Raw genomic sequence first — 20,476 nt, 5'->3', positions numbered from 1 at the left:
AAGGAGCTATAGTTATAGAAACACAAAGCAGAACAAGAACACAGACAGCGGAAAAGCAGCAAAATGACACCAGGGAACACACATCTTTCAAATAATAACTTTAAATACCAAGTGTCAACTCCCCAGTCAAAAGACACTGGTTAGTTTAATGAATTGAGAAACAAAATTCATATCGGGCTGGAGAGATGACCCAGCCATTAAAGACTGTGATCAAACCAAAAAGAAACAAAATAGTTTTTTTTTTCTTTTTGGTGTGTATGCATGGAAATTCTACTTAGCTTCAAGAATTAGTCCAACCTAAGATTGAAAGGTTGGAAAAGTACCCCAAGCAAATGGGACCACTGAATAAGCAGGTGTCACTATCCTAATATTTGACAAAATTGACTTTAAGTTAGTTAATCAAAAGAGATAAAGAAGGAACTCCATTCTGGTCCAGGGAAGAATTAACCTTGACAGCATTATAATACTAAGTGCCACATCAAACACTGGCACACCCGTGTGTGTGCTTTCTAAAAAGCACACTACTAGATGTCAAGACAGATAACTCCAAATCAATGGTAGTGGGAATTCTCAATAGCCCTGTTTCTCCCATAGATGGGTTATCTGAACAAAATCAAACGGAACAACATCAGAATTAAATGGCATCATGCATCCAATGAACCTAACAGATATCTATGAAATATTCCACCCAGCACTAAAGGATACACTTTCTACTCAGCCCTTCATGGAAGCTTCTTTAAAATCGACCACACACTGGGACATAAAACAAGTCTTAACAAATTCAAAAAAACTGAAATAACTCTGTGCATCCTAATTGATCATAATGCAATAAAACTTAAAATCAGCAGCAAAGAATCTCTAGTAAGAACATAAACTCCATTTGGACTTGAGTTTTGTGCATGGTGATAGATATGGATCTATTTTCATTCTTCTACAGGTTGACATCCAGTTATGCCAGCACCATTTGTTGAAGATGCTTTCTTTCTTCCATTGTATACTTTTAGCTCCTTTGTCAAAAATCAGGTGTTCATAGGTTTGTGGATTACTATCCAGGTCTTTGATTTGATTCCATTGGTCAACGTCTCTGTTTTTATGCCAATACCAAGCTATTTTCATTACTGTAGCTCTGTAATAGAGTTTGAAGTCAGGGATGGTAATGCATCTGGAAGTTCCTTTATTGTATAGGATTGTTTTGGCTATCCTAGGTTTGTTTGTTTTTCCATATAAAGTTGATTATTGTTCTCTCAAGACCTGTGAAGAATTTTGTTGGGATTTTGATGGGAATTGCGTTGAATTTATAGATTGCTTTGTTAGAATTACCCATCAAAGAGCATGGGAGATCCTTCCATTTTCTGGTGTCCTCTTCAATTTCTTTCTTCAAAGACTTAAAATTCTTGTCAAATAAATCTCTCATTTCCTTGGTTAGAATTACCCCAAGATACTTTATGCTATTTGTGGCTATCGTGAAAGGTGAATTTTCTCTGATATCCCTCTCTGCTTCTCTATCCTTTGTGTATAGGAGGGCTACTGATTTTTTTGAGTTCATCTTGTATCCTGCCACATCACTGAAGGTATTTATCAGCTGTAGGAGTTCTTTGGTAGAGTTTTTGGGATCACTAATGTACACTATCATATCATCTGCAAATAACGAAAGTTTGACTTCTTCCTTTTTTTTTTTTTTTTTTTTTTTTTTTAACAGAACTTGCCTCAAGTTTATTTGTAAAAACAGCACAAGGTCCTGACCATCTGCAGACACTGTGTAGATATCCACACCAGTCCATCTCTTCACACTGGCAGACTGAGACCTTTCTTATGGGGCCTTCACAGGGGCCTGAGCACCTTTGGGAGCCTGAGCTGCAGCTAAGGCCTCTGCCTTGGCTTGAACCTTGGGCTTTGTTTTTTGGAGCCTACGACCCCTGGCCATGTAGCTTCTAATCCGCTTCCCAAGCTTGGGGTGAGCGATGAAAGCGAGACGGGTGTGTTTGCGGCTGGGGCCCTTTGGCACCTTGGGCTTCACCACCTGGGGCTTCACCAGGGCCTTGATGGCCTCCGCACGTGCACTCGCGGCCTTTGCTTTATTTGCCTGCATCTTCTTCAGGCCTTTCTTGTTATGCTTCTTGGCAAAACGCATGTTCCTCAGGAACTTGGGGTCAACCCCTTTGAGAGATTCGTATCTTTGTGACCGGGGTTTCTTGATGCCATTTCTGTGCCATTTCCGGGACTGGTTGTGTGTGGTGTGGTTCTTGGACTTGGCCATGGCTGGACAGTAACCGGCGGCTCCGGAAGCGCCTGCGACCGGAAGAGCTGACTTCTTCCTTTCTGATTCGAATCCCCTTGATCTCTTTATGTTGTCTTATTGCTATTGCTAGAACTTCAAGCACTACGTTGAAGAGATTTGGTGAGAGTAGACAGCCTTGTCTTGTTCCTTAATTTAGAGGGATGGCTTTGAGTTTCTCTCCATTTAATTTGATATTAGTTGTTGGCTTGCTGTATATTGCTTTTATTATATTTAGGTATGAATCTTGTATCCCTAACCTCTCCAAGACCTTTATCATAAAGGGGTGGGTCTGAACAACCATGTGATCAAACCGAACTCTCTGATTGTGGCTGACAATGGGGGCTGACTCAGAAGCCATTGATAAAGGGCACTGGGATTTGTTTTTACGGCATATTCTGGCTTTTTGGGACCCTAATCTATATGAATGTACAGCTTCCTAGGCATAGATGTAGGGGGGAGGGACTTGGACTTCCCTCTCTCAAGCGGGGAGGGAGAGGGAGGATGGTGAGTGGGGGAACTGGAGGGGATTGGGAGGAGGGTAGGAAGTATAAATATTTGAATGGAAAAATAAAAAAAAGAACACAAAATCATGGAGATTGAATAACACATTACTGAATAATAAACAAGTCAAAGAAGAAATTAAGAAAATTTTAAATTCCTAAACTAAATGAAAATGAAAACACAACAAAGCAAAACTTGTGAGCCACACTAAAAACAGTTCCAAGAGGAAAATGTATATTAAAATACCTATTTAAAAAAAGTCAGGAACTGCTCCTTGGACTGGAGAGGGAGGGGAGGGGACGGGAGGGAGAGGGAAATGGGAGGTGGGGAGGAGGTGGAAATTTTTAATAATAATAATTAATAATAATAATAAATAAATAAATGTCAGGAAAAGCACAAATGAATGACTTAATGAAGCAACTCAAGGTTTAGAAAAATAAGAACAAACCAAACCCAAATGCAGTAGACAGGAAGAAACAATAGAAACCAGAGCAAAGAAAGATAAACAAAATAAAAAGAAAGAAAATGGTACAAAGAATCAACAAATCTAAGAGCTGGGTCTTTGCAAAGGCAAACAAGATTGACAGACCCATGGCCAAGTTAACCCTTTCAAAGAAAGAGAAGACCCAAATTAACAAAATTAGAGATAACCAGAAAAACATTACAACAGACAACAAAGCAATTCAGAATATTATAATGGAAAAAAATATACTCCATTAATTTAGACAATCTAAAAGAAACAGCCCAGGTTTTAGATTCATTCAAGCTATTAAAGTTAAACCAAGAAGAAATTAAAAATTTAAACAGGCTCATAACTAATAAAGCGTTCAAAATGGTGATCTAAAAGATTTTCTAACTGTGAAAAGCCCTGACCACGATGGATAGCAGAATTCTACTCAACTTTCAAAGAAAAACTATAAGCAAGTCATCTTAAATTATACAAAAATTAAAAATAAAAAGTGATCTCCCAAAGTCCTCATATAAAGCCAGTATTACCCTAGTCAGAACCAACTAAAGATATAGTAATAACAGCAGTAACTACTACAGGCCAACATCCCCGATGAACACAGATGCAAAAATTCTCATCAAAATCCTTGTAAACACAATATAACCATATATTAAAAGGATATTCACCACAATCAAGTTGGTTTTATCCCAGAGAATGATTCAACCTATATTAGTAAATGATATCAATACAGTAAATCATAACAATGGATTTTTTAAAAAAATCACATGATAATCTCAATAAATGCAGAAAAGCCCCTTGACATAATCCTATATGCCTTCATGATAAAAGTACTAAAAAGAGAAAGACTGAAGAGAACATACCTCAACACAATTAGGTAAGACAATTGATTTTTTTCTTCCAAGAGAATACATAGCACCTTCCAATACCATGACAACTAGGCAGCAGGGAGCAGACTTTCTGGTCAGTTCCAATTTGATTTCTCCATGTCATGTGACAGACATGTATGATGTCTTCAGCAATAAGGTCTTAGTATCAAGAGCAATGGCAATAACCTTTATTGTTTGGTTGAGGTGGGGTTCTCCAGTATCTCTGAGCAACAACTGGAAGTGAGGTCCCCACACCTGGAATTGGTATGTTTATAAAATTAAAAATTTATTAAATAAGTGTGTGTGTGTGTGTGTGTGTGTGTGTGTGTAAAGCTTTAAAACATTAAGAAAACAGTAGGTTTCCATATGTTTTTTTCCCATGTCCCTAGTGGTAGCAATCTTCTCCCCAACTTAAATCTCTCTCACAGTTTTTATCCATCTCCACTTATGTACTTTAAGGATATATATATATATATATATATATATATATATATATATATATATATATATAATTATATGTAATATATATACTCATATTCAGAACTAGTCTACTTCCTGGACCTTCGGAGATTTTGGCAGCCCAAGGTCCTCTTTTCAGCTGTCTCCAAGCTCACTTCTCTCAACACTGCTCCCGAGTTTCTGTTGGCCAAAGATTGCATGGCCTTTCTTCTAGGCCTTTTGTTCTAACTTGTCAATATCTCTGTGCTGGACAGCTCCTCATCGGTTAGAACCCAATCTTTAGAATGACATACTTAGTTCATACTACTGATATACTTGCATTTATTTTTGCCATGTTATGTGTTTTTGTCTTGCTTTATTACGCATCTTATTTTTAATGTTTTAGGCTTTCTGTGTATGAACATTTTGCCTGCACGTACATATGTGCAGCATGTATGTGCCTGGCACCCGTGAAGACTGGAGAGTGGATCAGATCTCCTGGAATGGAAATAACAGACAGTTGGGAGCCACTGTATGGATACTGGGGACCACACCTGGGTCCGCTACAAGAGCAGCCAGGGCTCTTAACTGCTGAATCATCTCTCCAGCCCCATATCATTTTTATTTTTAACTTTTTTGGGGGGTGTAATGTATTCTTTTTTATTGTTTTTATTGAGCTATATATTTTTCTCTGCTCCCCTCTCTTCCTCCCCTCTCCATTTCTTCCCTCTCCTGTGACCTCCATGCTCCCAATTTACTCAGGAGATCTTGTCTTTTTCACCTTCCTGTAAGGATCCATGTATGCCTGTCTCTCTTAGGATCTCTTTGTTGCCTAGGTGCTCTGGAATTGTGGACTGTAGGCTTGTTTGTCTTTATCTTATGTCTAAAATCCACTTATGAATGAGTACATTTTATGTTTGTCTTTCCATGTCTGGATTGCCTCACCCAATATGTTTTTTTCAAGATCCATCTATTTGTCTGCAAATTTCAAGATGTCATATTTTTTTTACTTATGTGTAGTGCTCCATTATGTAAATGCAGCACATTTTCTTTATCTATTCTTTGGTTGAGGGGCATCCAGGTTGTTTTCAGGTTCTGGTTATTATTATAAATAATGCTGTTATGAACATAGCTGAGCACATGTCTTTATGGTATGATTGAGCATCCTTTGTGTATATAACCAAGAGTGTTATTGCCAGGTCTTAAGTTAGATTCTGAAAAAGCCTTTGACAAAATTCAACACCCTTTCATGATAAAAAGTCTTGAGAAATCAGGGATACAAGGAACATACCTAAACATAATAAGATGATATTCAGTAAGCTAACAGTCAACATCAAACTAAATGGAGAGAAACTCAAAGCAATCCCACTGAAATAGGAACAAGACACGGTTTTCACTCTCTCCATATCTATTGAATATAATACTTGAGGTTTTAGCTAGAGCAATAAGACAACAAAAAGAGATCAAAGGGGTATAAACTGGAAAAGAAGAAGTCAAACTTTCACTATTTGCTGATGATATGATAGTATACATAAGTGACCCCAAAAACTCTACCTGGGAACTCCTACAACTCAAAAAACACCTTCAATATTTTTAACTTTTAAAAGTTCAGCTGTTTTTCTCTTTCTACGACTAGTTTGGATGTTATCCACTTTATTTCTGTTTCTTTCAAAAATTATTGCACCAAGTAAACATGCTTTGTTACTTTTTTGAAGCCTATGGCTGGTAACTCCATCCTCTGAAAAGATGACAATGGAAACGTAACAGTCCTGGCTTCAGGAAACACCCCTAATTGCTATGCATTTTTTGATCCCTGTTTTACTTCTACTTTGCGACCTCATTTTTTATCATTTATCATGCACTTAATCTTTGCTTAGACTCATTTTATTGTTTGTCACTTACTAAACATTCTTTTTATTAGGCCAGCAATATGACTTGGTGGGTAGAAACATTTGTCTCGAACTCTAAAGATCTTCTTTTCATCTTTATTGTACTGACGTTGTTCTAAGATTGCTCAGGATATAAATAACTGCTTCACAGTTATTCTCAAGAAATTTTGAAATTTCCATGTCTAAGAATATGTCGCCTTTGATTTCTAAACATGTACAGCCTTCATCTCCTTTATTTAATTTTTAATTTTTTTATTTAATTAAAATATAATTATAGCATCCCCTCCTCCTCCCTCTAATATCTTCCAAGTCAACCCCCTCTCCAGGTTCACTTTTAAATTCTTCAACTATTATTATTACATTCATATATTATTATTACATTCATATATCAAATTCATGGCCTCTTATTCTTTAACTATTCTTATTACATTCATATATAACATATATATACATGTATATATACATGTATATAATTGTAGCATTCATATATATAATGTATATAATAATAATAATATATACACATAAATAAATACTACCTGCTAAGTCTATTTATTGCTGCTTATATGTCTATTTTTAGAGATGGTCACTTGGGACTGGGTAATTTAGAGTGCCCGTCTCTAGGTAAGACTAATTCTCCCTTTCTCTGTAGTTTTCATTGCTTATAGCTCTTCATCCACAGATGGAGCCCCATGCGATTTCCCCATCCACTGTGGTATCAACTGGTGTCATCATTGTTTGGGTCTTCTTTAAGCAGCCGTACTTTTTTTTTGTTTTTTTTTTTCTCATTTTTTTTATTAAAGATTTCTATCTCCTCCCCTCCTCCTCCCCCTTCCCTCCCCTCCCTTCCACCCATACCCCCACTCCACCCTTCTCCAAGACAAAGAGCCATCAGGGTTCCCTTCACTGTGTTAAGTCTAAGGTCCTCCCAGCTCCCCCTAAGTCCAGGAAGGTGAGCAACCAAACTGACAAGGCTCACAGTGAGCCCGTCCATGCTGTAGAGTTCATGTTCATTGCCTTTGTCCTTGGTTTCTCAGTCCTCCTCCACCGTCAGCCACATTCAGAGAGTCCAGTTTGGTCCCCTGTTCCATCAGTCCCATTCCAACTGGATTTGGTGGTCTCCCGTTAGCTCTGTCCCACCGTCTCAACGGGTAAACGCACTCCTCACGGTCCTGACTTCCTTGCTCATTATCTCCCTCCTTTTGCTCCTCATCAGGACCTTGGGAGCTCAGTCCGGTGCTCCTATGTGGGGCTCTGTCATTTTCTCCATCCAATGCCAGGTGAAGGTTCTATGGTGATATGCAAGATATTCATGAGTATGGCAATAGGATCTGGACATTTCTGGCACCCTCTCCTCAGCTGCCCAAGGACCTAGCTGGGGGCGTCTTCCTGGACACCTGGGAACCCCTCTAGAGTCAAGTGTCTGCCAACGCTAGAATGGCTCCCTTAACTAAGATATATAATTCCTTGTTCCCATATCCACCTTTCCTATATCCCAACCATCCTATTCCCCCAAGCTCTTCCCATCCTCCACTTCACACTTTTCTCTCCCCCTCCCCCTCCCCCCATCCCACCCCACCCCCATGTTCCCATTTTTTGTCCAACAATCTTGTCTACTTCCAGTATCCAGGAGGATAACTATATGTTTTTCTTTGGGTTCACCTTCTTATATAGCTTCTCTAGGATTTTTTACAAATTATAGGCTCGATGTCCTTTATTTATGGCTAGAAACCAATTATGAGTGAGTACATCCCATGTTCATCTTTTGGGGCCTGGGTTACCTCACTCAGGATGGTGTTTTCTATTTACATCTATTTGCATGCAAAATTCAAGATGTCATTGTTTTTTACCGCTGAGTAGTACTCTAATATGTATATATTCCACACTTTCTTCATCCATTCTTCCACTGAAGGGCATCTAGGTTGTTTCCAGGTTCTGGCTATTACAAATAATGCTGCTATAAACATAGTTGAACAAATGCTTTTGTAATATGATTGGGCATCTCTTGGGTAAATTCCCAAGAGTAGGATTGCTGGGTCCTGGGGTAGGTTGATCCCAAATTTCCTGAGAAACCTCCACACTGCTTTCCAAAGCGGTTGCACAAGTTTGCATTCCCACCAGCAATGGATGAGTGTACCCCTTACTCCACATCCTCTCCAGAAAAGGCTATCATTGGTGTTTTTGATTTTAGCCATTCTGACAGGTGTAAGATGGTATCTCAACGTTGTTTTGATTTGCATTTCCCTGATTGCTAAGGAGGTTGAGCATGCCCTTAAGTGTCTTTTGGCCATTCGAACTTCTTCTGTTGAGAATTCTCTGTTTAGTTCAGTGCCCCATTTTTTAACTGGGTTCATTAGCATTTTAAAGTCTAGTCTCTTGAGTTCCTTATATATTTTGGAGTTCAGACCTTTGTCTGTTGCCGGGTTGGTGAAGATCTTTTCCCAGTCAGTAAAGCAGCCGTACTGTTGAGATTTCATGGTGTGGCTTCCCTGTTGCATCTAGAAGACTCAATCATACAGCAAACAGACTTCTTGTTCTTCTGTCCCTTAGAAACTTTCTGTCCCCTCTTCCATGCTGTTCCCTGAACCTTAGGTGTATGGGTTGTTGGAGTTTATATGAAGGAAGAAATGGGGACAGAAGGACAGGGACATAAATTGGGGAGTAGGAAGGAGTCAATATAGAAGGGAAAGAAAGATGAACTAAATAGTACTAAGGATTCTTGAAAAAACCATGAAGAATCACATTGTTGAACATCTATAGAAAACTACATATGACATATAAATATATGTGTATGCATGTGAATATAGTTTAAATGAAATTATAGTACTGGGAAATGATAAAAACTCCCTTGAAGATCTGTAGACAATTTAAAATATACTTTAGTGATTGACATGAGAAACCCCCTTTGAGTTATTGGTCAGGGGATTCCAAAAGATTCCCAAAACAATACAGGCTATCACTCTTAGCATTGTTGTTGCCCAGGAGTTGAATGTGCTGATGACGTCACATATTTTGAACACAGTACTCCAAGGCATGGAGCTGACCTAAAAGCTTCCTCATTGAAAACCAGCATTTATATTACCAGAAAATTCTATGCAAGATGACAAGGTAGAAAAGCATCCACTAGTCCTACCTAGCTAGAAGTCTTTGAACCATGACAATGATCAGCACAGCAAGTGCAATAAATCTCCAAAGGTGCAACAGTGGCACTTATATATCTTGGTAGTAACCAACAGCTATGTAACTGGACTTCAGATCCACTCAATAAGAAGGAAATCATGCCTGGTACTGAAGACTTGGCCAACCACCCATGGCTAGTGGGTCATCACTAATTTTAGAGGTGAATACATTACTGCCACTTTTCTAAACCAGTGTAATTTCTCACCACGTTCTAAATATTTAACCTTATACCCACAGATAAGTACAACTCTTATCCTTCATCAAAGAAGCTTCTTTTTGCAGAAATGAGATCATTTATTGTAGGAAACTACAGTTGCTAATATAACAGACACAAACTCTGGTGCTTTGAATGAAAATGGACCTCAGAGGCTCACGTTACTGTATGCTTTGTCCCCAGTTGATGGAACTCTTTGGGAAGGATAAGGAGAATTAGCCTTGTTAGAGGTGTGTCATGGGACAGGCTTTGAGGTTTTAAAAAACTCATGCTATTCCTAGTGTGTTCTCACTCCTGCTCGTGGATCAAGACATGTCTCTCGGCTGCTGTTCCAGCCACCTGTTGCCATGCCTTTCCTCCACTAGCACAACTCTAAATCTCTGAAACTATAGGTGTAATATAATTTGCTTTAGCCATGGTATTTTATCACAGCAACTAAGTATAAAGTAACAAAGACAGACGTTGGTATCAGGGAATGGGCATTGCAATGTGGTTTTCCAAAGAATGTGGAAGACTTTGGGACTTTGGACTAGGAAAGTGATTGAATGCTATAAACAAAGGGTAACAGGCTGTCCTAGTAGGAGCTTGAAAAACAATCGTACTGAGAGCTGTGTGGACCATGGAGAACCAGCTCCAAGAGGTATCAGAGGGTAACAGCATTGGCAACTGGGCTTATGATGTTTTGGTAAAGAATGTGGCTGCTTTCTGCCCTTGTCCTAAGAACCTACCAGAGGCTAAATTGAAAAGCAGTGGACTAATTTCTTTGATGGAGTAGATTTTGTTTATTCTTCTCTCATACATTACCTCCTGACCATAGTCCTTCCCTCAACTCTCCTGCTCTCCCATATCTACTGGTGGAGTACATTTTGGGACACCCTAATATTGATGTTGTTCCATGGTTATCAGTAATCCCTCTTCTGCAGCTCTACAGTGAAAAAGAGCTGTGGTGCAAAAACAAATACAAAACGTACAGTTGGATCGACCTACTCACCCAACTTTGTGTTTTCTCATTTTTATTTAAATCGTTCGAGTTCAACTTGTGCTGACTATATAGTTTGAGATGTGTGGACTTCCAATGGAGTATAGTCACCTGATCTGGGGCTGCTCTCTTAAAATCCTGGCTCCCCGTCTCCCAGCACCTATCAGCTGTCAACATCTGCTCAGCTCAGGGTGAGGCTGGCTACCCACCTCACCCGTTCAGGGTGGACTTGGTCCGGCTTGAGCTTGCACAGGTCTTGTGCGTGCTGTCAGAACCTCTGTGAGTGTATACATGCCGCTGCCCTGCTGTATCTCAAAGATCCTGGATCTTTGTAGCTGTCCACCATTGTGGCTTTATTTTTTCAGTATCTGTACACTTTGATATTGCTCAAATTCAAATAAGCTTTGAACCTCTGAAATAAAGGATTATAAAAAGATTTTTTATCACTAGTGCTTCATCTTTTGAATAAACTTAGACCTCTTTAGAATGAGCGTGAAGCTCGTAGACATCTGACAGGCATGCTGATCTCCTGGACGAAGGCTCTCTGGAGCGAGTCCCATGTGCCCTGTTACCTGCAAAAGGTGCCCTGTTTGGAAGAGATGAGAATTTTCATTCATGAGTATTTTATCTTGAAATTAGAAAGCTAATATCTGAAAACTTGAGTATTAGGATGGGTGCTGGTATCATTATGTGGCCCATGGAAAGGACAACCCGCAGCTTGGGTTATCACAGGATGGACCGTGCTACCCTCGCTCCCTTCCATTCTCTATTAGCCCTGCTATGCTGTGGAAGTTTAAATCAGAATGTGTCCACATTACAATGTTCTGTTAAGAAGCTCTTCTCACATGAACATGCGTCTTCCAAATGTTTTCTGCACAAACACTAGGGAACATATAAAGTATTGATATGAACAAGAAAATGACTAAAAGAACACTTCTAATAAAAGCTTCTGAAGGCCACTTGAGAAATACAAAGTTAATGACCTTAGCATATCTGATAGGACACTGTTGTGCCCTCAAAAAATATTAACAAGAAGTCTCTTTGTAGCCAAGAATTGAAGATTGCTAAGAGCAAGAGAATTACTCTTTTCCAGGGATGAGCCCCAACAGGTTGTCCAATTATCAAGTGACCAGTCCTAAAAACATATGCATACAAGCAATCAATACTAAATGAATTCAGCAAGGTGTGTTGATATAACAACAATAAAGAAAAAGAGGCCATGAATTTGAGAGACTCAGGGAAGAAAATATGTAAGGGGTACAAAGGAGAAAGGAAGAGAGAAAGCGATACAATTGTATTTTAATTTTTAAAAATGGAAAATAACAATTCCAAATTAAAAAAAGAAGGCTCTTTAAGCAGGAGTTACTTAATGATGTGTAACACATGATAAATAAATGTAAAACGCTAGTGATAAGTTTGTTTAGACATCTGTTACTATTACTGCCTAGGATCCCTCTCTACAGGGTTGCCCAAGTGCTGTTACTTTCTGTTACTCGCAATCGTGTTGAGATTGTGTCTAGGCAGATGACTCCTTGTCCTTCAGGGCACAAACCCCTCCCTCTGCACTTTCAGTCATTTGGACCAGCTCAACGTTATTTCCAGACTCCCCAGGACCCCACGCTCTGCACACTTCCTACCGTCTCATTGCTCGTCCGTATACTTAGACACGGTGGAGTGAAGAAACCTGTTTCAAAGTTATTCCCAGACCCTGAACACAGCCTCAGCACCGTGCTTTCCCAGAGGCCCTGATGCCATCAGAGGTGAAGTCACACATCCAATGTGTGCCTTGGCCCCTCCTCTGAGTGGTTTAAGGTTGGGAATTCTTAAGTGAAACACGTTCTGCATATATATGGATCTCTGGGGATCCATGAACAATGGCATCTATAGATGCAATGAATTCATAGCTGCCTGACTAGTCTTGCAAAACTAACTTTATACTTATAAGAAATTGGCACTTTCTGCCTTCCCAACCTCTGGGAGAGACACGGAGAAATCAGAGTCTCTGGCACCTGCCCCCATCCCTTTAGTGCCCACTTTTTTTTTGCCATTGCTGCTTGCTTTCATTATTATTATTATTCTTAGAACAGCCCAAATGACGTCTGAGTTTCTAGAGAGCAAAGATTATTTATTTTAGACATAAAAAAACTGATCTTATTGACTGAATCATGGCCATTGTCACCCATTTTATTCCGTTGTATTGTCCTATTTATGTCCTAAAACCTTGTTTGTTGACTGACTAATCGATACAATATTAACTAATATACTATCTTCAGTAAAGAGAGAGAGTGTGTATGTGTGTGTATGAGGAGAGAGAGAGAGATCTGAAAGTAGAAAAGCCAGTATTTAGAACCTAGCCCTTGTGTACCCGGGGTGCATGTGAGCAGATCTTGGTGGGTGGAGACTCGGGAAGAGTATTCTGCATGTCTTGCCTATATCTGTGAGTAGGAGGCCAAATAACATGTACAACATACACACACTTGAATTAAGAGGAACCTACAAAGAACCTTGGGAAATGGTTGAGGGTGGCAAAATATTTGGGGTCATGCCAAAGAACAACTCCAAATTTTTCTAAAAGAAATGGACTTTAGGGAGTGGGAGCGATGGCTCAGTGGTTACGAGTACTGGCTGCTCTTCCAGAGGACCCGGGTTCAATTCCCAGCACTCACGTGCAGTTCACAGCTGTCTGTAACTCCAGTTCCAAGGAATCTGACACCCTCACACCAATGCACATAAAATAAGTTAAGAAAGAAGGAAATAAACTTTAGGGATCAGCCATAACAATTACTCATATCATGTCTTAATCACCCATTTCCTCACCCAACACTTTTCTAGTACTTTTTACTGCTATGTGGGAATTGTCTTACACGCTCATCATCCAGAAACCATTCCTACTGGCCCCTCATGATTACCATTACACTGCTCCATCCGGTCGCCATTGCCGATCAGGCTAGAGAGCTGCGATTCAAGAGAAGCATACAGCTCATAGCACATGATATGTCACCGTCTTTAATTATACTTCTTGTTGAATGCTCGTCGCGCTCATCAAGCGGCTCCAAGAATCACGTTGATTGAAACTCTGATAATGACAAAAGGCAATGCCAGCAAGTGCTACGTGAGAAAAACAGCACAAAAGAGGCGCTCGGAGGACACACAAAGAAGGCATCTTTCTGTGGATGTCTCTTTTGTGACTGTACCTGCTGCTCACTGGTGCATAGTCCCCATTGTCAACACACAGGGGAAATGACAGCTTGTGATTTACAGCTGATGAGCCCCAATATGTATTTCCATGTCAGTGTCTCCTCCAGCTTCTCCTCTTCCTTCGCCCCTTTGCTTGTTCCTCTCCTTTTGTTTTATTCTCTTGAATGGCTGTTTCTCCTATTCTACCAAACAGACATAGAACTTCTCAACTTGGTGTTCTCACCCCATTAACGTGAAATTAAAGGATCACTCAACAATGTGTTTGTCACTTCCCTGTTCACATATTTTCAAGTGTTTTAAGCCTCTTGGCTTGGTGACCTGTAAGACCCTGGTATGTGATAATCACCAGAGCTGTCCCCCAAGCTACTTGCACCATAACTTAGGTGGGCATTGTGGGCCATAACGCTTCTGTAGGCACAAATTGCAGAACAATTACTGATGAGAGAACGGTCATAATAATAGGTTACAAAAGTCTGCCTAGCTTTGGGACCATTTAGAAGGAACCATTTTGCTCTATTGTTGTGAAGATAAGAAGGAAGTCGTTTCAGGTAGTTAGAGACAAGCAAACAAAAGCCAGGCCAGCAGAGCTACATCCCTTCTACTTCCACTTCCTGCCTACTCCATTACTTCTACTATTATTGGAGAAATAGCATGATTGGAATGACCTAAAGGTTAGGGCGGGGGCAAGTCTTACCTGGAAGGAAGGAGACTGTTGGTTAAACCTTTCTGAAAGTGAAAGGAGCATCATTTAACAGAACTCTAAACCGATCCGAGTGGTGGGAAAGGACACTGAGTCGTTGATTTTTTTTCTTCTTCTTCCTAAGTGGGTACCTTTCACTAAGGAAGAAAGATAGAATGGAGTTCTGCAGAATGGGGGAGGGTCGACCCCTGTTGGTGGGAAGACAGCCGGAATGTCTACTATGACCTATCTGTAGCTACAGTGGCTCCAAACATTATAGCAAGAAATCAATAAGATACTGAATTGTTTTCAATCAATAAATATTTCTTGAGCATTTATTCTGTGTCAAAAATTACGCCACAAAGCTCAAATATCTTTCCTTTTAGCACATACTGAGCTCTAGGGATCATAAAAAGGGCTTTATAAATGGCATCTGGTTTCAGAAAAATATAAGATTTGATAGCAGTCACTATTCTTTAAAATAATATTAGTGACATTAGAGAAAAATATCCTTAAAAAGTCACACAAATACAAAACACCAGAATGATAAATTATATTACCAGCATCAGAAATGAGCTTTTTACTACTTGATGTACACTTATGATATTGAGTCATATTTATGATATTAAATCATCTCTACCATAAACTATGTCTTTTACTTAATGAGTGCATAAAGTAATGTGACTATGACCAAGAACTGAAGTAGAAGTGGGGAGCAATCCATCATGAATTTCAGGTCCAAAAATAGAATTTCCTGGTTTCAGATATTTAAAAACATTGCTTTGGTCCTACACCCAAGCAAATTCAACACTTAGTTCAAAGTCCATGCCTGGTGTAACGGTCATGAAAAGCTGAAAAGTCACTGACTGGTTCAAGGCCAGTGTGGAAGGAATGAGCAAAAACATCCTGTTCTCAAAAAATAGATTATTCATAAAGAGCAAGCAGAAATTACAATGCTATTCGAACAAAAACACCATCACACTTTCTTCAGTGATAAATATTCATTCCTATATTTCTCAAGCCATGGTTGTTTGAAGATGTTTGATCTGAAGTCCCAGTTAATGACTGTTCTTAAAATGTGTGGCCGGATGTACTGGCAACCACAAAGTAGGCCAACTAGTTCAGGGTTTTTCCTTAGCCTTCTTGGTCACAGGAACATCTTGAGATTCAGATAAGTCATTAAATTTTGAGGTGTTTACTAAAGTCATGGTGGTTCTATGTGATCTATCATCCCTGTCCTCGTTGGGGTTTCTATTGCTGTGATAAATACAACAAGCAAAACCAACTGGGTGCGGGAGGGGGTGGGGGCATGGGGTGGGGTGGGCAGTATTTCAGTTTGCAGTTCTGCAACACTGTCTAGCGTTGGAAACATAGGAGCAAAACCTAAAGGCAGGAGTTATTTCAGAGGCCACGGTGGAGCACTGCTTAGTGCCTTGTTCTCCTAGGCTTGCTCCTCCTGGCCTATTTATTTTCTTAAATATCCCAGAACCACCTGCCTAGGGGTGGCACCACCAGCTCGACCCTCCCACAACAATCATGAATAAAGAAAACTGCCTACAATCTTGCCTACAGGCTAATCCTATGGAGAAGTTCTCTTGGTTCTTATTCCTTCTTCCCAGATGACCCTAGCTTGTGTCAAGTTGACATAAAACGTAGCCAGCACAATTTGACTCATTAACACATCCCTTATCAAGCCATAACTTTTTCTTTCTTGTTGTCTCCAAGATGGCATATGAATATTAATATCACAATATAAAACATCTCAACTTTAAAAGTCTCACAATCTTGAGAAATCCAAACACAGAGAAAGTTCTGACTCTAAAATATCCACAGTCTCTAAAAAGTCAGTCTCATGACTGTGGGCGTCTGTAAGATAAAAATGTTAAATACTCTCTTACGCCAAGAAAGAGGAGCCAGGGCACAGTCACAATTGAAGCAAAGCAAAGAAAAACAAACAAACAAAAAAAAACAAGCAAAACAAACAAAAACGCTATTATAAGTGTAAAAACTTCAGTACTTGGCATCTGGGACCAACTCAAGAGTCCTCGGGGCTCTGAGGGGCCTGGAGCGAGAGCTCCATTTCTCGAGTTCTCCCCTCACCACATCTACGGCTTGTCTCAGAGGCTCGGGCCAAAACCACTCCACAGCAGCTACTGTCCTCGGCCGTCATTCCATGGTACTGGCGTCTCTAAAATGTTAGGGTTTCCTGCTGCAACCGGGCTGTACTTTCACCGATAGCCTTTCTTGGGCTCTCTGCCTGGTGCCAAGCTTCCGATTCTTTTCATGACACCTTCTACTCCAACTGTGGCATGTTTACCCATGGCCTCTCCCATCCTTTCTCGGGGACACTGGCCCTCCTGCTCACTGCCAAGCCACAGTGAATCCCTCGTACCTTCAAAACCAGTACCACCTGGGTGGTTCTTAGGCATTAGCCAGTTCAGCCGATAACATGAAACGCAGCCTGGGGCCCCTCTGGACCGCAGGTTCTGTGTCTTGACCCTGGGAAGACTCTGCCTCAATAATGCTGCTCCGTTTTCCATCTCTGCTGACTCTTCAGACCCAGCTGATCACAATCACAGACTCCAAATATCCAGTGGCCACGAGAGAGTCTTTAAGGGACTCTCAGACTTGACTGGGGAGTTTCAGAAGCCAAGCTCCCATCGTCAACACAGCTCTCAGCCTCAGCTGAACAGTTCTTCAGTGCCTGTTCTTCAAGCTCCCTCAGAGCAGCCCACTGGGCCCTGAGCACTCAATGGCTTTTCCAGTCCAAAGTTCCAAAGTCATTGCACAACCCTCCCAAACCCACACAGTAATCCACCACGACCTGGTACCAATTTCTGCCCTAGGTAAAGGTTCTACTGTTGTGATAAAACACCACGGCCAAAAGCAAGTTGGCAAAGGAAAGTGTGCAGCTTCTAAGTCCATACTGAGTGAAGCCAGTGGAGGAACCACGGGCAGGAACCTGGAGGCAAGAACTGGAGCAGAGGCCCTGGAGTATAACTTCTTACTGGCTTGCTCTCCCTGGCTTCCTCAGCTTGTTTACCATCTGCCCAAAGATGGCACCACCCACAACGGGCTGTACCCTCCCATATCAATCATAGCCAAGAAAACACCCTACAGACTTGCTTACAGACCAATCCTAAGAGGTATTTTCTCAGCTAAGATTTCTTCTTTCCAGATGACCCCAGCTTATTATTATTAAGTTGATCTAAGACCTAGCCATCATAATCTGACACACGTTGGAACTACACGTGCCCTTCTAGTGAAAATCACAAGAAGCAGAAGGCCACACAGACATAGGACCAAACGCTGCTATAGAAAATTTATGTGCCGGGCAGTGGTGGCGCACGCCTTTAATCCCCGCACTCGGGAGGCAGAGGCAGGCAGATCTCTGTGAGTTCGAGGCCAGCCTGGTCTACAAGAGCTAGTTCCAGGACAGGCTCTAAAAAAAGCTGCAGAGAAACCCTGTCTCAAAAAAAAAAAAAAAAGAAAAGAAAATTTATGTAACAAACAACAGGATGAGGAAGTTGGTTTCTTCAACAAAGAAAGAATGGTAGAAAGGGGAGGAGTATAGAAGGAACTTAAATTCAGAGATTTAAAAGAGATAATCAACCAATTCATGAGTGGACATTATTTTCCCTAATTCATGATTTAACCTGAAACCTTTTCAAATTATGACTTTTTGAGAAATTTGAACACCGAATACTGAATATGTATTTAATAATACTGAAGTTGTCATTTTTAAGAGAGATAATAGCTTGTAGGTTAGGTTTTAAATGGCTGTTATCATTTGGAGATGACTACAGGTAAAATATGATGCCTGGGCATGTTTCATAGTGGGGGAAGAAGTTGGTAAGATTACAATGAAGGAATTGTTCCTTCCAAATCAATCATTATCAAAAGGGGATGGATAGCTGGGAATGCCCTACATGACTTTCACTTACTTTTGTGCCTACATCTGGAATTTCTCATGATGAAAAAAGCTTCTTTTAAGAAGGATCAGGTGAGAGAGCTGGAGTTAGCTCTGTGGTTAAGAGCACTTACTGCTCTTGCGAAGGACCTGGGTTTAGTTGCCAGCACCAACCTGTTGGCTCAGAAACATCTATAACTCCAGTTCCAAAGTACCTGATGCCTCCGTCTGGACTCAGGCAGCCGACTTGAAACACGGTAAACACACATGTATTCAGACAAAACCCACGTATGCATAAAATAGATAAAATAAACAACAGCAAAAGAGTCATCAGGAAAACTGAGATTAGGCGAAAAGGTATCAAAGTGGGGACTGGGGAGGGGGCTCTATCAGTAAAGCATTTGCCTTTCAAGCTTAGGGACCTGAGCTCAGTCCCCAGCACCCATGCACAGAGAAGTAAGGCATGGTGCATATCTATAACCATCACACTGAGGGAGGGAAGTAGGGACAGGAGAACCCTTGGAACTCAAGGGATTACAAGTCTAGCTAGTGTATGCTCCAGGTTCAGTGAGAAATATGCTGCTGCAGTAGTGGATGTCTTAGCCAGGGTTTTTATTGCTGTGATAAAACACCATGACGAAAGCAACTTGGGAAGGAAGGGTTTATTTGGCTCATGTTTCCATGCCACTGCTCAAAGGAAGTCAAGACAGGAACTCACACAGGGAAGGAAACTGAAGACAGGAGCTGATGCAGAGGCATTGGAGGGTGCTACTTATTGGCTTGCTCTCCATGGTTTGCTCATTTTGCTTTCTTTTAGAATTCTGGACCATCAGCCCAGGAACAGCACCAGCTACAATGGCTGAGCCCTTCTCCATTAATCACTAAGTAAGAAAATGCCCTAAGGGTCGCCTGCAACCGAATTTCATGAAGGCATTTTTCTCAACTGAGAGTCCCTTCTCCCTGATGACTCCAGCTTGTATCAATTTGCCATAAAACTAGACAATACAATGGCACAAACATTATGAGAGTAACCAACCACTTTTTAGTCCAGTCTGGGGTCCACTCTATAAGTTGGAACTTACACCGGACACTGCTAAAGCAACCACAAATCTGAGCGTAGATAGGTCACGGGCCTAGAGAGAAACCTAGTACTATTATTATGCTAAAGGAGCATAGCAATAAAATGACTTTTAATGGCATGTTATTATACCTGTAGACCAGTGCCTTGCTCAACCCTCATCAGAGATGCTTCTTTTAGAAATAGGTGGGAATTAACACACAGCCCCACAATTGGATAATGCTCAGAGAGGAAAGGACCTTGGAGTACTCAGTCCTAAATGAGATGTTTTTATCACACCCTTCCCCTCAGGTCACAGGGAGCTATGCAGAAAAAAAGGATACAAAGATCATAGGAGTCAGAGGTGATGGGCAACTCCAAAAAAAGCCATGTCTTCCAGACACAACAGGACCGATGTTCATATGAACTCACAGAGACTGAGGCAGCACCGACAACAACCACACCCAGGGTGAAGCCAGACAAAGTCCCAACACTGAGAAGGAAGAGTGCATACACTTCCACCCCTAACCAATAAGCTATTTGCAATTGCTACCTACAAATGTTTCCAGTTCACTGTCACTGTGTACATCAGCCACACACTAGGGAGGGCCCCATGCCCAAGAGTAGCTGGGCAACACAAAACAAGCTTCATGGGTTTGGGGGGAAGGGAGGGGACTTGTTTTATTTTGTTGTTGTTCGTTTGGTTTTCTTTTTGTCTTATTAGTCTTTTGCTTGTGTTTTGTTTTGTTTGTTTGTTTGGTAAGAGAAAGAACATAAAGAGACAGGAGAATCCATTGATTAGAGTGCATTGATTCAGCTAG

The 20,476-nt window shown here is 40.7% G+C and overlaps 1 protein-coding gene across 1 annotated transcript; it reads right to left on the bottom strand.

Moving 5' to 3' along the window:
• Positions 1–1,685: 1,685 nt before the first annotated feature.
• Positions 1,686–2,294, bottom strand: LOC119826898 (60S ribosomal protein L29-like). The gene has a single exon (XM_038348409.1). The coding sequence runs from the start codon at positions 2,255–2,257 to the stop codon at positions 1,811–1,813; it is 447 nt and encodes a 148-aa protein (XP_038204337.1). The 5' UTR covers positions 2,258–2,294; the 3' UTR covers positions 1,686–1,810.
• Positions 2,295–20,476: the final 18,182 nt, after the last annotated feature.

Source organism: Arvicola amphibius, chromosome 11 (assembly GCF_903992535.2).
Source record: "Arvicola amphibius chromosome 11, mArvAmp1.2, whole genome shotgun sequence".
Classification (NCBI taxonomy): Eukaryota; Metazoa; Chordata; class Mammalia; order Rodentia; family Cricetidae; genus Arvicola; species Arvicola amphibius.
The sequence above is the reverse complement of the archived record's forward strand: the minus strand, read 5'-3'. Positions and strand labels throughout refer to the sequence as shown.